The 15000-nt window shown below is 50.7% G+C and overlaps 2 protein-coding genes across 3 annotated transcripts in view; one reads left to right on the top strand and one right to left on the bottom strand.

Annotated features, from left to right (window-relative positions):
- The window catches only part of LOC126576379 (RNA-binding protein 24-B-like), a 30569-nt gene extending 17529 nt beyond the window's left edge, over window positions 1-13040 (bottom strand). Inside the window, exons 1-2 of one of the 2 annotated variants that reach the window (XM_050237631.1) lie at window positions 12981-13040; window positions 12087-12393 (exon numbers count right to left, since the gene is read on the bottom strand). The gene's annotated coding sequence lies outside the window, so the exon portion shown is untranslated. The remainder of the gene's footprint in view (window positions 1-12086; window positions 12394-12980) is intronic. The other variant, XM_050237632.1, reaches the window with a different exon arrangement.
- A 1181-nt stretch (window positions 13041-14221) lies between these two features.
- The window catches only part of LOC126579285 (chromatin assembly factor 1 subunit A-like), a 2760-nt gene continuing 1981 nt past the window's right edge, over window positions 14222-15000 (top strand). The window contains exon 1 of the mRNA XM_050242723.1: window positions 14222-15000. This exon is cut by the window's right edge and continues 640 nt beyond it. Within this exon, the coding sequence (XP_050098680.1) occupies window positions 14353-15000 (648 nt within the window). The 5' untranslated portion in view covers window positions 14222-14352.

Raw genomic sequence — 15000 nt, 5'->3', positions numbered from 1 at the left:
GTTAAGATTACTTGGATTAAAAAAAAAGTTTTTCTCTTTTTTCTATCGAAAACATATAAACAAATAGCGCACACACTCCCTGGGCACAGTTGGCCATCATTAATCACACCAGTGCTGGCGAGGCTGTGATGAAGCTGTGATTTTGTTCACTATCACGACAACCAATGGTTTCTTGGTATCCTCTACCCGCCCCAAAACAAGGACATTTAATCAGGGAAACCAAGGAACTGAGGATTGGTTTGGCATTCGTCGCATCATTAGGATCGAAGATTAGTGTAAGAGAGGAAAAAGAACAATTTAAGCCAGTCGTCCGCTCGTTGTTGCCATCGTAAGTGATTTCTAGCAATGATGACATGGGAGAACGCGTACCAACGACTCACACCGCGCTGCGTCATTTATCTGTGTGCATGTGTCTGTATCACCGTTAGCAGCAGATTTTCCCGATTTCCCTTTTTTGTCACTGAATGACTCGCCACGTTGGGCCGGAGATAAAGGCACACGACACGACACGCGCGTCACGACGTCATCGAAGATGAAGATACGCAATAAAACGTGTTCCTTTCATCGGCGCATCGGCGAAAGCGTGGAACGCAAAAGAAAGGGATCGGACCCGGGAGTATTTACGACTTTCGGAGACGTGGAAAATGGGGAAAGATATTCGTGCGCTTGGTGCGCACAAATTGCGCCGTGCGTCGTTGTAAAGAATTGCAATCGGCAGGAACAGGACCAGAAGCAAGGATCCGTCGTATGCGTGTCACGTTGATTTCTCTACAGAAACGAGAGCTCGTGCATAATTCATGCATGGCGTAAAAAAGCACCATGCACCAACTCTCTCGATTGCCCATAATTGCAGAGTCGATAACATGATGCCGGACATGCGGCCGATCAGGGTGTTACCAGGAGTGTGTGCGAATCTAAACCTTCTCAACCCATTGGCCACTACTGGTGTGTGAGGGCTGAAGGACATGCAACATTGATAAGCTGCACACTGGCAGGGAGAATGACGATTCGCAAACGAGACGGGAGCGGCGTTGCAGCTTGCACCGACCGAATCACCCTTCCCTATCGCGGGTGTCACCTCTCGCTACAGTGAAAAGTTCATAGAATTATGCTACCGAGAACTCGCGTCATCGGTTCGACCCGTCCCGAGCTTGTCTGGCTGGAAGGTTTTGGCTACAACAAAACCCAAAGCAGCACGAGCAGGAACACGTTTAGGGGGAGAAAAAGGATAAAAACAACACCCCAATATCAACAGTCGGAACAGTATTCATTGTGTGACACGTAAGTGCCCGTGTGCCTGTGTGGTTGTGAGCGTTCTCAGCGCTGGTTCGCTGGTCACGTTGATGGTGCCTGTGTGTTCGATCGGTGGCAGGACTTGCAGGAGCGAAAGGACGAACGATGACGCCGACACTGACGCCAACGCCACGGTCGTCCGGTTTGTTTTCCGGACTCGGCGAGGGAAAACTTGGCGGTTTGTTTTCCCTTCTATTCGTCCTCTATTCGAGTTCGTGGCGAGTATCTCACCAACACACACAGGGTCATGCAACCCCACAAAGAAGCAGGAGCAACGTGCGTGGAACACGCACACCGTTGCACAATATATATGCATTACCATCGCAGAACGGGGCAGGCGAACAAAGCCAAAAACGTTCGTGCTTCATGTCAAGCCATGCCACTTCGCTTTGTGTGCCAATGAATTTCAGGAATTAAACGTCGGAAACGGAGCAGCGGCGGCGGCAGCAGCGGCAGTTTATAGACCTTTTACCCATTCCTGCTCGTCTCTCACCTTCGGTCCTCGGTGAGAGGACCTTGAGGCGAAAGGTGTGCTCCGTAGCCTTGGCAACCAGCAGTCACACAACGGCCGCACGGCCGACGCGATTGTATTTAAAAGGATTCCCGTGCCCCCACACCCATACATACAGAGCCAGGATTTAAATGCCAGCGACCAGACGACACCAGATGTTCGGTTCTGCTGCTGCTGCTGCCAACCGCTACTTCCCTATCTTGATCGAGAGGGTCTCAGGATCCGGTGACGACAAGAGCAACAACAACAACAAAAAAAGCGATGTGGCTTGTCTGGCCCGCCAGTACGGATTCATGGTTTTAAAGGGATCAACATATCGGAGAACAGTCGAAAGAAAAAAAAGAAATCCTTAGCAAAGGTGGACGTTCGGGGTCTTCAGACCACTGAAGAAGGTGGTGCAAGCGTGCCGAAAGGACGTTCCGGACGCCGTGATCTGGGTCATTTACCTTCTTTTTTCGGTAAGAACCCGGGGAACAGCTGTCACCTCGCCCACACGCTCGCCTCCAACAAGACGGGAGAACCGACGTCCGGTCATCCTGTTCGGTTACATTGTTGTGCTTCCGTTGACCTTAGTGTTTATGAGAAACGGGCCGTGCCACGTTGTGAACGTTAGCCACACGTTCTGGCGATTAATCAGTGTGCTCGGATCAACTTACAGACGAAAGGGAAAGAAGCCAACCGAATGGACCCTCGCTCGTCCACCCGCGATCGGCGCCATGGCGACATTTTTCCCTCCCATGCCCCCCCTTTATCGTTCGTGTATTTTTATGGCTCACCAATGATCGTTCGCTTGGCTGCTCCACTCCACCGTTACTCACCCTTTTTTATCAGGCGGTGGGGGTGGGGGAAAGGACCCTTTATGCACACCATTAATTCGATTTACTTCCGGTAACCCTCCATCTGCACCTGGAGGGAGCTGAGCACTGGGCTATTTATTGAATATCGGTGCGTAGAGAGGGCTAATGGCGTGTCCTGGGCGTAATTCATTTTCCATCGGAGAAAGAGAGGGCCACGTAAACGTCGTGAACGGAAGCACCAAGCTCGGTGCCGGTTTTCGGGTTATCAAATATTCACCCTCTCTCCCGGTGGCTCCAGAACGAACGTTTAAACACCCTTCAGTGCTGCATCGATGATAGCACGCGTGCTGGTAGAATTTCTCCTCAATTTATGTTGCCACATGCTTTTGGGTGAAATTTTAACCTCTGCCTCAAAGGCCTGTGACGTATCTCTTCGATCGCAACGCAATCCCGCAATTCAATAGACGAACCATCACGAGCAGCAGCAGCAATATGTGCTTTGTCGCGGCATTTATGCGCGCATCTTTTTCCGCGTAATTCAACATAAGAATGCATTAGACTGTTGCCCGGAAGAGAAGCGCGCCCCCGGCCAGCTGTTGTGCAAAAATAGAAGAACAGAGCGGACCGATACGCGCGACGGTTTAGCATACAAATGACTCATTAAGGAGCTCCCGCTGGCCCCGGCCCTGCAGCTGCAAAACTGAGGCGACTTTTTCGACCCCCATCTGCTCCTTTTTAGAGGCATCATCTTAACGAGGCTGGGCTGGGGGGCTTTCTGGTGGAGGCAAACGCGATAAAACGCGCTGGGACAGATCCGGAGATAATTTGATAATAATTCAATTCCCGCCTGAAGACCGCGCAGAAGGCAAGTGTTTCTGTACAAGTTTAATTCTACATTAACTTGTTTTTGTTTCCTTTAAAACGTCGACTCCGAAGGCAGAGCGCGCTCGGTGCAGACGATCTTCGTCTTGTCGTGGTGTCGTCGTGCGACGTTCAGCCGGCGGGAGGATGATGATGCTATTTTTATAACGGCGCATAAAGTTCTGTCCACCTACGGGAAGACACACCGCGAACATTCACCGCGTTTTTTCAGCAGCAGCAGCAGACGGCCTTCTTCGCAGACACCAACTCGTGTTGGCCGACCACGAACCACGAGCCGGGCGGCCGGGCAGCTTTGCCCCAAAAAACAAACACCGGTGACGGTGACGTGAAAATGACCAGGGCACAAATTCCTTCCTTCTCGGTGTGACCGAGGCCGGGAGATAGAAGGAAAATCTTTCGCGGCGAATTATTCGCCGTTTGTCGCGCACGTCACCCAAAAGACAACTTCCTGCAAATCATCAGAGAAAGAAGAGCGGATTTCTGCTACACCCCGGTCCGGTGACTCACCAGCCAGCACCAGCTGCAGCCGCAAAAGGACATCCAACGGACGGATGCCATTTCGAGTGTTTTTGCGTCTCGTCATAGATTTCATTTGACTTCGTAAGCTCCACACTTTACGTACATTCACTTCTACTGCACCACAAAAAAAGACGGAAAATTTCATTTCATTTTCCATCTCGCGAATGGGGAGAATGGCATAGAAATTCCGTGCAATCCAGTAGGCAGTAATGCGCATGGAAGGACGATTGAGAACAGCTCTGCATCGCTCGGAAGGGGGTTCTGTGCATCACACAATCCATCCCGACACAGACACACCGACACCAATCCCTATCCTGAGCTGAGAGGGAGCTCAGCACCACCCTCTCATTATTCAATTTCCTCTTGACAATATGTTGAATGAGCAGTTCTTCTGTTTCGAAGCACCATCATCATCCACAGCATCCGGTATTCCTGTAACCCACACCCACTAGGCTGCACTCGTCCTTCTGCGCCAGTCCGGCAGCTAGTGTTTCCCAGCGATCAATCGATATTATTCTTTTTTTTTGCCTTCTTTCTCCAACCCCTCTTGGGTGCCTACGAGCACTTCTCTCCTTGGCTCAAGTTGCATTCTATTCAAAGAGCATGCAAAGTTCAGCGGTTTTTTTCCTCCTTCTTCTAGGGGTGCTACAGCACCAGGTTCCTGGGTCCACCGGTCTCTGCGCACACAAAGAACTATGGTGAGAAGATGCACTCGTGTCTAAGCAGCACTGAGTGAAAGGATGTGCCGTATCATCAAATCGCGGCATCCTTTTCATGATTTGATGAGCCTCAGCCCTCGAATAGTGACCGGGAAATGCTTGACTTGAAGAACAGAACGTCGAACGAACAATGGCCGTCAGCTCTCAAGCGTTCCACACCAGCATCTAGCACCCGAGATATGCTGCTAGATTTTTTTTTCGCTTCCTTGATATAGTTCTCCTTGTTACAGTTGTATAAAACTAAGCCACGTCAAAATGGATTCCGAATCGACTGACCCCCAGGGGGGTTTGGGGGGGACAAACCCCTTTCTACAATCGTTTTCGTAATGTAGGATAATCCGCCCTGAAGCCAAAAGTACGTCATTGCAAAGCAGCCGCGATGGTGACATCAATAACAAACAACACAGCATTAGACACACCCCGACCGACCGACCGAACGGTGACCGAAAGGTGAGGCAAAGTCCTGTGGCTAAAGGCCAGCGACGGGCCCGCCATAATTACCATCGGGAAGCCAAATGTATGTGCATACGGAAGCAAGCAGATACATGGCCGACGACGACGACGCCACTAGTAGCAGCCACGCTGGGCGTCAACTTGAAACCCAGAGCAACGCTTCAGTGAATGTGATTTCGTTCGATATCGTTCGATGGTTGCCACATCATCATAGCAACTGTGAGCGCGCCGCTACCATCCTAGTAGACGTTGCTGCCGAAATTCTCACATTTTACGCTTGCAGTCTTTGAAACAGTGCAGGGTAGGAAGGTTTGTTCGTTTCTTTTTTCCTTTAAAAACATTCTAGTTAACACAATTCCATTTCGCAAAAGTTTTCAGTGTAGAACCCCGAACTAGCCGAGCCGAGTTACCTCTTCACCCATCGCATCCGCCCCCCCGGTGGAGCGGGAGGTGCACAGTAAATCCCGTAATAATTACGCACTTAACGGCGGGCACCAGGTGAATCAGTGATCGATCGTCTAACTTTACCGGATCACTCAAGCCCTCAAGCCCTGGCTGGCTGGCTGGCTGGCTGACTGGCTCGATGGAACGGTAACTTGCCATGTGATCGAGCGAAAAGGAAGAAGAAGCAACAAAAAAAAATCAGAGATGAACGAGAAGAGAAACTGGGCACCAACACACACATACGTTGGAGGCAGCCAGCAAAGGCAACAGAAGCGCACAAGCATCGAAGCACGATGAAGATCACCAACGCGGAGCATAGCGCACAGACGGGCGCGCGCGCTCGGTCATAAATACGGAACGCACCACATATGCCGTGCACCCGGTTGGCGTGGCGTACACCAGCCCAGCCCAGCCCAGCCCAGGTCTCCTACCATCGATCTGCCCTCCACTGGTGGTGCTGCTGTTGCTGCTGCTGCTGGTGGTGGTATAGCATGCAACGAAGAGCACAGAAAGAAAAAAAAACGTTATGAGCAGCATGTGGGAGCTTAGAACTCGCAGCATATAGAGCACCGCAGCGCGGGTGCTATAGCGGCCTCGGTCAAGTTCCGGAGGCATTAGAGGCTTCCGTTTTCTGTTTCGATATTCGTTACTCTCTTTCTCCCTCCTGCGCTCGAACGCCAGCAATCGTCGTCGTCGGATCGCACGCATGCAACGCGTTGCAACTAAATTCCATAGTTGCAAATGGCCTCACCACACACATGCAACCAAGTGTGTAAGGGGGGAAGGGGTTGTTGTTGCTGCTGCATCGAAAACAAAACAATCCATGCCTCACCGATGCATCCGTTGTGCTGTATGCGTCTGTTGGAGGAGTTTTGGCATTGACGCAACTGTTGTTGTTGCTCGATTCGCTCGGGAATTACTCAAAGAAGTCAGTCTGTCGGAGACCAAACTAGAACCGACACAAACAAATCGGCCAATCGGTATTTATCGGCCTGGTCTGACCTGATTCTGGCCGTGATTGACCGCGATGGGATGCAGCGCAAGGAATCGGCGGACAAGAAGCTGAAACAAATACAAACTTCCAGCCGCCGGGATCCGATTGGTGCGTAAACATGATCAGTCGTCTGCCTCTCGTGCTGCCAGCCCGACCGTTTGCACAAACAGTCCACCCTGGAGTGTTGTGCGTGTCTTTCGTGTTTAAAAAACAGATGTTTGCCAGTTCTCCTGCTCCTGCTCCTCCAGCTTTCTTCCAACAGCCCCTCCCTCTTGAGCCCATTGTCACAAGGAATTTATGACGGAGCAGAACCAGCGCCAGCAGCAGCAGCAGCAGCAGCAGCGTAACGAGAAAGATAGAAAAAAAAACTGAAAGGATCATGTCCCCCGCCGAAGCCTCCGATCAATGCTCCCTTGGGCTGCATACATTTGAACGATCTTCGCCGAGCCGAGGGTGCAGTGCAACAGCATAGGCAGCATATCCTTCCCATATATACAGACCGGCTGGCATGAGCCACAGGAACGTCGAGGCTCGTCGAGCAGCACGACACACGACAGCAGAAGACGGAAAAAGGCTCCTTTTCACGCACAACCCAGTGAGCAGCCACGAAGCACTCTCACAGCAGCAACAGCACCAACGGGGCAACACAGCAGATGGTCTGGTGTACCGTGTGCAGGAAAGGTACCGTTTTTTTTTTCTTTCTTTTTATTTCATTTGGGTTTTATCATCGCTACCACCACGCCGCTACTCAGCTCTTCTTTATCCCGATCTCCGGCGGCGTGTGTGCCTTCTGAAGCGTTTCGAGGCATTTTTTACTTCGTGGTGTGAGACGTGTGAGCTTTGTGGGGGATGGATGTCCGCGCAACCAACGAGACCCGCAAGACCCGTGGTCGACCCCCATCACGATGATGATGATGATGGTGGCGCTGTATGTGAAAGGAGCAAACAGTTCACACATTATCATAATAACTGTTAACGGCCACCGCCACCACCACCGCGTAGATCACCGCCTGCCATGCATGCCCCCCCCCCCCCCCGGCCACGGAACTGGGTGCCTTATGGCCTCTGGGTGGGGTAAATAGCTTTCTCATCGGTCGAGGACCTAACGCCGCTTCGTGCAGAAGGAGCACCACAACAACAACGTGAAGCTAATCGTCTCTGTGGCCACCTTTTCAATGCGCGGGGAAATAGAATGGCAGGAAGGACCTTGGTGTAGGCAGGAAAATTGGAATGCCCATCACAATGGCAGGGCACAATTGTTCTAAACAATATTTCCAAACAAGATGCTCCTCCAGTTCGAGCGCCGCTACCCCAGCATGAGAAAAGCGACAATAGCAACCGAGTTCCTGGGGGGGTGAAAGTGAACCGCTCGTAGTTGAATTAATGATGAGAATCCTGCCACCCTCGCCACGCAAAAAAAAAACACGACAAAAGCAATACACTCCCACACGCTCGCTATCCTTGGAACCGGACACATTGCCAATTGGCCAAAAATACTTGGCCCCCGCTGGAACGGAGCAAAAGAGAAAAAGTGGAAGAATGGTTTAAATTATGCGAAAATTAATGAAAAATATCTCGCCATTTACACCCCCGAAAAAAAACCCCGGGTGCGGTGCGAGCGCGTACAGGATAATGGTTTTCAGGTTCCGAGAGTCCCGAGCGCGCGCGATATAATTCATCCATTCACAATCCCAAAACTTCATATTCTTGCGTGTGTATTTGTCGGTCCCGGCCTGTGGCCACAACGGAGGAACGTCACCGGAGGCCAACGGAGCATCCTTTCCGCTCACTGTTTATGCTTATGCTGAGGATGAATGTAAAGGAAATCCCGGATTCCTGATGCCAAAACACGCCTGCGAGGGTCCTCTCTTTTTCTCTCTGTGTGTGCGTGTCTGGTTTTGGATAAAATCGGAGCGAACACACAGAGAAGGAAATGTGGAAAGGAAGAAGAAAAGAAAAAAAAACAGAACAAGGACCAACGCGTGCACGCTGCAGGAACTGTAACAAAGCCGAGGGAGCAGAGCGGCGCGTTGAACCCGGGGGATCGAAAGTCCGTCCCCTACCCGGTTATGTATTCGACCGGGGCCGAGCAGCGACCGAGCAGCGACCGAGCAGCATCCTCACGAATTTGTGCCGCTCGTGATTAGTTTTCCCGAGGCCGCACCCCATTGCAAAATGGTCTTTTCATTCATCGGCCACTGGGAAGGCGAGGAAAAAGCAGAGCCCCGGTCCGAATCAATCCGAAACGCTCAGCGCAGCGAGCAAAACGCTGAGGAAACAAGGACGTCATAATTTAATACCCGTACGGACGGGAATCTCCGTTCGGATCTCTGCTTGGAAGAGATAAGGACTGCGCTGCACTTTCCCAAAAGGGGTCACCGGCGATCCGTGATCAGATACCCGAACGATCATCAAATGTGGAATATGTATGGTTGGTGGAAGCGCCCGCGGATCATTGTGAAACGGTGAACCACCCTCCGCCCCCCCCTCCTTAAACACAAAAAAACATCACAATTACCTCTCTCTCTCTCTGGTGGCGCGATCGCGCGAGTGCTTGCTACATCTGCGTTTACAACAAGGGGTTATATGGGCTCGACCACTCCGCGCCGATGATTTCTGTAATTCAACCCCCGTCCCACCCCGCTACACTCGCTGGGGCCACTGTATTAATTTTCCGGGGCAACAAATTTCCAAATTTCACCCACAAATTTTCACCACCCTGCCGAAGGTTCACGGCGAGCACGCGGCACAAAGAGAGCGGTCAACATCACGGTACGCTGCCCCTCTGGCTGGCTCGCCGGCTGGCTGGCTGGCCAATAAAATTAAATCGCTGGAGAAAGAGCAGCAGAGCGACGGTTCAGTGACACTTCCGTAACACGTTTCGACTCGCAACTCGGCTCGGCCAGGTGCTCCCATCCCAGCGAACACTATAACGTCCGGTCCCGGGGGACTGATTGACCCGCAACATCGTTGTTGGTTGGCGCAACGCAAACCAACCGGGCTGCGCATGTGGCTATGGCCAAAGGCACGCGCCCTCACTTGCGCGAATGCGTCACGGTGGTGGCACGTATCCACACCGCACCGTCTCTCCCCTAGCATCCAATGTGTTTGGCTATAATCATGCTCGATGGACGGCGCCTCGGATGGCTGATTCTGTGCCTGCGCCTTCTGCCAACCATGTAGCCTGTGTAGCGTTAGTGTGCGCACGTGTTTGTGTGCGGCCAGGGCCACAGGGTTTCACGTAGACCTCCGCGGTGCCCGTGATGTATGAGCCCTGCCGAGGCTGCCCCTGACGTTGACTGCGCGTAGGTCAACATGTAAAACATATCGAATTCGACATAAAGTGCAACACGTGTTTGCAACAAGCGTTAGTTTTCCGTGTTTGGCCATTTCCATCACTCTCAAATGTGTGCCAACTAATTGCAATGACAAGCTGCTTCCCCACCCACTCTGTTGCCGCTGCTTTGCGCTTGATAAGACCGGCGACCGAGGTGGAGTGTTCAATCATATCACACGCGTCCGATTTCCAAAAGCATCGGAACGAGAAAGCGCGCGAGTGAACGCCAAATGAGCTCGATTTCCACCACGGACCAGCGCAGAGAGAGTAAAACAGAGAGAGAGGAAAAAAACAAATGATATTGGAATGATGATAATGTGCGTTCGAACGCAATCATTTCGAGGAAGGAAAGGAAAAACCTGCCAACCAGCTAGCCAGCATCAGCAGCATCGGAATTGGGACTCCAATTTGGGCTCCAAACCGCCATCGACGATCGGAATTCAAATTTTCGTATCTCGCTGACCTCGCTGCGTGTTGGCGTTGGATAATCTTCGGTTAATAATCAACCGTCTGGACCGCGGTGCACCCGTTTCGAGTGTTTGCTTTCGATCAAACCATCCACTCGCCGGTCTTGGATCTAATGGATGGTCGTTTCCCCCCCCCCCCCCCCCGGGCTACATCATCTATGGGTTTTTCTTTTTGTTGTCTGTTTTCCGATTTACCGGCGCCCGGCGAAAGAGGGCCCCGTTAGAAGTCCATCTGCCGGAGTGCGTGAATCATCTTCGCATCGCACCTTTCCGCGGATCCCGTTTGCTGCTGCTGCTGCTGCTGCTCTGCGAAGGAAGTCGGCATCGCTCGGCTGCTCCCCGGTTGTGTGTTTGCTTTTGCTGCTGCAGATTTGGTTACGAAACGGCGATAATGGGCTCACCTTCCCCCGCGAGATCGACGAGATCTCGTCGACGATCACCAAGCGCACAGTGCACGGGGTTATCTAAACGTTTCAATCATGCCGCCCATCACCCAGCAGGTGCTCAAAAGAGGTGGCAAAAAGGGTTCGAAGGGGTCTTAATCTTTCCATCAATTCTTCGGCATCACACTCTTAAGGCGAGTATGATAAATTGGATCGAAAGTTGGCCTCGATGACGGGTCGATTGCGAATTGACCCACATTTCCCCGTTTCCTGGGATCAGGAGCAAGAAGAAGCATTAGTAGGCTTCATTGGCCTCCTTAGACCACAGGATATCCTCATCAATTTCATTATTTCTGTTCTGATAGTTCAGTCTTCCTTGATGCATCCTTCTTTGGTGCGTTGTTGGCCAGCAGACATATCGCACACATACACGCGCACCGTGATAGCGAGCAGGTCGAACTGAACACCCCTTGTTCTCGGGCGATGCTCGTGGTTCGGGGAGTGCACAACGCCCGCTTCAACCTTCAACCCCTCGATACCGGAGAACCGGAAAAAGGATCTGGTTCTCTCCCGATGATTGAAGGTTTTCCCTCAACCGCACACACTCTCGTAGACGATGCACAAATGCGCCCCTTCCCTGTGGCCGTATATTTTGTCACACACAGAGCGCACAGAGCGTTGTGTGCCTTGCTCCCCTCTTCATTACAATATTTATGTACAACGCGTTTCGGTTTTCCCTCTGTCTCCCATTCCATTCTATTCCATTCCATTCCACTCCGAACTCCGAAATCCCCTTCCCCGAAATGGCCGAGCGCATTATGGCTTCCTATCACGGTACGGTACACACCGTCGCTCACCACGGATTGGGCCGCCGCCGCGCGAGTATCCTGATGTAATTTCCAACCCCTAGGCCCCGGGGCAGCCACATCCGAAAACTTTGGATGCCTATCGGACCATCACCGTCCGGGCAACTGACCAGCGGAGGAAGTGGTGAGCGGGTTTGAAGGAATAGTTCAAGACAAAAATGCGATTAACTGTACCGAACTTCATTCATCCACCATGTGGCTGCTCGTGGCATGTGTGGGTGCGATCCACGGCGGCCAATGTCTTCATTTTTGTGCTCTCTATCGCCTTTTTCCGGTAAAGTTCACCGACGTTCGGTGTAGTGATCCCCAAAACCCCAACATCCGTGCGTTGGGGGGGGCACAGCAAAAACATTTGGGCAATTATAACTCGCCATACCATGATTGCACCCTCTCTTCGTCTCTATTTGTCTATATGCATTACCTCCTCCTCGTCCTCTTCCTCGCTCGCTGCTTCTGTTTGTTGCTGCTCTGCCACGGATTTCCACTCTCGCGATGAGGCTGCTGCTGGACGGTTCCTTGCGATGGAGTTTCACGGTGTTTTCCTTCCTCTTTCCAAACTGACCAACTCGCACTCACCACTCGACCTGGACCGACACTCTTCCTTAGTCTTTTCTTCTCCTTTTCCTTCAACACTAACGCCTAAGATCACCGACGATCTTTGGTAAATGCTCCTAGAGCCACTGGTTAGGGTTTTTTTTTACTTGTTTGATTTTTCACTCACAAAGCTGCTGTTGGATGGAAGGTTGGAAATGCACGTTAGTATCGCTCTGCATAATCTGTAGCTCAAGACTCGGCCGATAATCGGTTGCTATGGTAACTTTGATGAGCCCCTGCAGGGGGGGAGATAAATTTTCTCTTTCTCTATCCTTCAACTGTGGCGCCAATCATCACAGGCCCATCAGTACAGTAGGCGCCTACTCGGATTGGTGCAAACACGCCAGGGTCGGAAAATGCGATGAGCACACGCGCGCCTTCACGCGCGAAACGCGAATACTCGACGCGATTTTCACGCTGCTTTGCTGATGCACCACCGCACCGCTAATCATCACCGCGTTACGACACGTTATCAGTCGCGTCCAACGCGCAACACAGCGAGTCCTCCCCCGAGGGGTTGTTTAATGGATTTTTCCACCAAAGAATTCGAGTATCACAAGTTTGCTAAAAAGGGGAAATCTTCAAAAATTTCCTAAACTGAATCTGAATCAATCCAAAGCGTAAATGGCGGATGATGGCGACAGCCAGGATAAGCAGCAGCTTTCTCACTGTAATCACTTCAAACTCAGAAGGATGCTGCTGGTTTATCCTTATTTATTACCATCAAACACACGGCACAAAGATGGAACGAACGTTTGCACAACCGCACGCCTCGACCGTCGAACTGAAAATAAGAGCGTGAGCTCGTGCTCAAAAACATTTCCGTCCAACCATTTTTCTACAGACACTCAGCTTACCTTCTACAGTCGCACCCGTAATTTTAACTTGTGGACCTTGTGATTTAACTTGTAATAATAATATAATAGTTTTATAATTTCCGGATTGTTTTAAACTTGTGATTGCAGTAAGTGGTAATTTTCCGTGTTTTCTTGAAATATGGTAAGCAAAAAAATTAGCTAGATCGTTGAGTAAAATTCAATGCATCAGAAATTTTCGTGCTAAGATAGGTTAAAAAACAGTTCTCAGTTCTGTCTTTGTGCGGCTTCAGAAAGTGGATGGAGTGTAACTAGCCACAACGAACGGCGAACGAACATGCTCGACATCATCGATATCGGTAGGGGAAACGTGGATTCTCTCTATCACGATGAGCTTTCGGACGCCCCTAGCCTTCTCGGGCAGGATCTGCTGGGTGTAGAATTCTGTTTTAAAGCATTGAGAGTGTGAGCGGGAATTGAGATTTTTCTAATGAAAGAGAACATGTTGTTCGTGTTCTGGAAAATTACAAGAGCTCGAGCGGGAGAGAATGCGAACACATTTACAACATTAAAGGGTTAATTATGTTGTCATTAAGCTACAGTAGAGATGCTACCAGAGTATTTTTCCTTACTTTTTCGTTTTTACAGATTTTTAGAAAATTCATCCCCTAGTGGTCGAGCACGTGTTAACGAAAGCACTTTGAATTTTTGCTTTTGCGCGTTAAATATGATTACGTCTCTGCATTTATATGCTGTAAGGAACATCTTTGTTTAGTCTGATGATCTTTTCCACTTTTAACAACTTTTCGGAAAACACGTTCCACTAACCGTCGCCATAAAAATGTTTGAAATGGCTCAAAGTAGCTCAAATTCTTATGGTTGGGTCACCCTGTGGTACAGAATTCAAATAAACGGTAAATGTAGGGTAGAAAATAGAATTGCAAACAACTGGATCTGAAGAAATTAACTATATTTTACTATAATTTGTGATTTTTGTCGGTTTCACACCCCAATATTACCGTTCATGGGTCGACTTTTGCGATCCTTTTCGAGGCCTCGTCAACTGGCCTAGTGGGTTTATGGCAAGTTATTTTGACAGTCCCGCATTTCCCGCCAATTTGATCTTGCTGGCGGATTTTTGGGAAAACAGTTTTCGGGGGAAATTAAACCCGTAATTTTGTGTGATTTTTTCCGTGTCGCGGTCCATAGCGCTGCAGCAAATTGTGCTCCGTCCAGGCCGCTGCCTATGGTACCTGTCCGTTCTTTTAACTCAACGTTATGCACATCGTGGACCTTACGATGGACGAGTCGGTCTCTACCCAGCAGCTACCTGCTCCTGCTCCTGCTCCGGCTCCGGCTCCGGCTCCAAATAGTGGCAAAAAACTGAAACAAAGCAGATTAACGTTTCTGGTAAAGTCACCCGGAGCGACCTCCTCGATCGGATCGTTACAGTCGGAATCGGCGACCAGTGGAGAACCGGTCGAAACGCGCAAACGCAAACCGTCCTGCGATGGCAACCACGGTGGACTGCACCTGGCCAAGGTGGTCCGTACCTCGGCCCAGCAAAGCAATGGTGACGAACTAATTGTTGTAGGAAAATCCGAACCAGAAGTGATCATTTTAGATGACGCTGCAACGCCTGCTACTGTTGCTGATCCAACTCCGGCCAGCGAGAGCGCAAAACCGGCAGGTACGGATGCGGAAGATGGCTCGTCACCTGATAAAGCGGACACCACCGATCAACAGATAATAGTCAGTTCGAGCGAGGAGGACGTTTATGCGCTCTGTACGCCGAACAAGGAAGAGTCATCGCTAACGCCTGCTAGCGAGAAACCGTCCGCGAAGAAGATCTCGGCCAAACAGCTTGCCCGGCGCCTCGAGCACGAACGTAAGCTGGCGCTGAAGGAGCAGGAAAGGCAAGAGAAG

This window comes from Anopheles aquasalis, chromosome 3 (assembly GCF_943734665.1).
Source record: "Anopheles aquasalis chromosome 3, idAnoAquaMG_Q_19, whole genome shotgun sequence".
NCBI lineage: Eukaryota > Metazoa > Arthropoda > Insecta > Diptera > Culicidae > Anopheles > Anopheles aquasalis.
The sequence above is the reverse complement of the archived record's forward strand: the minus strand, read 5'-3'. Positions and strand labels throughout refer to the sequence as shown.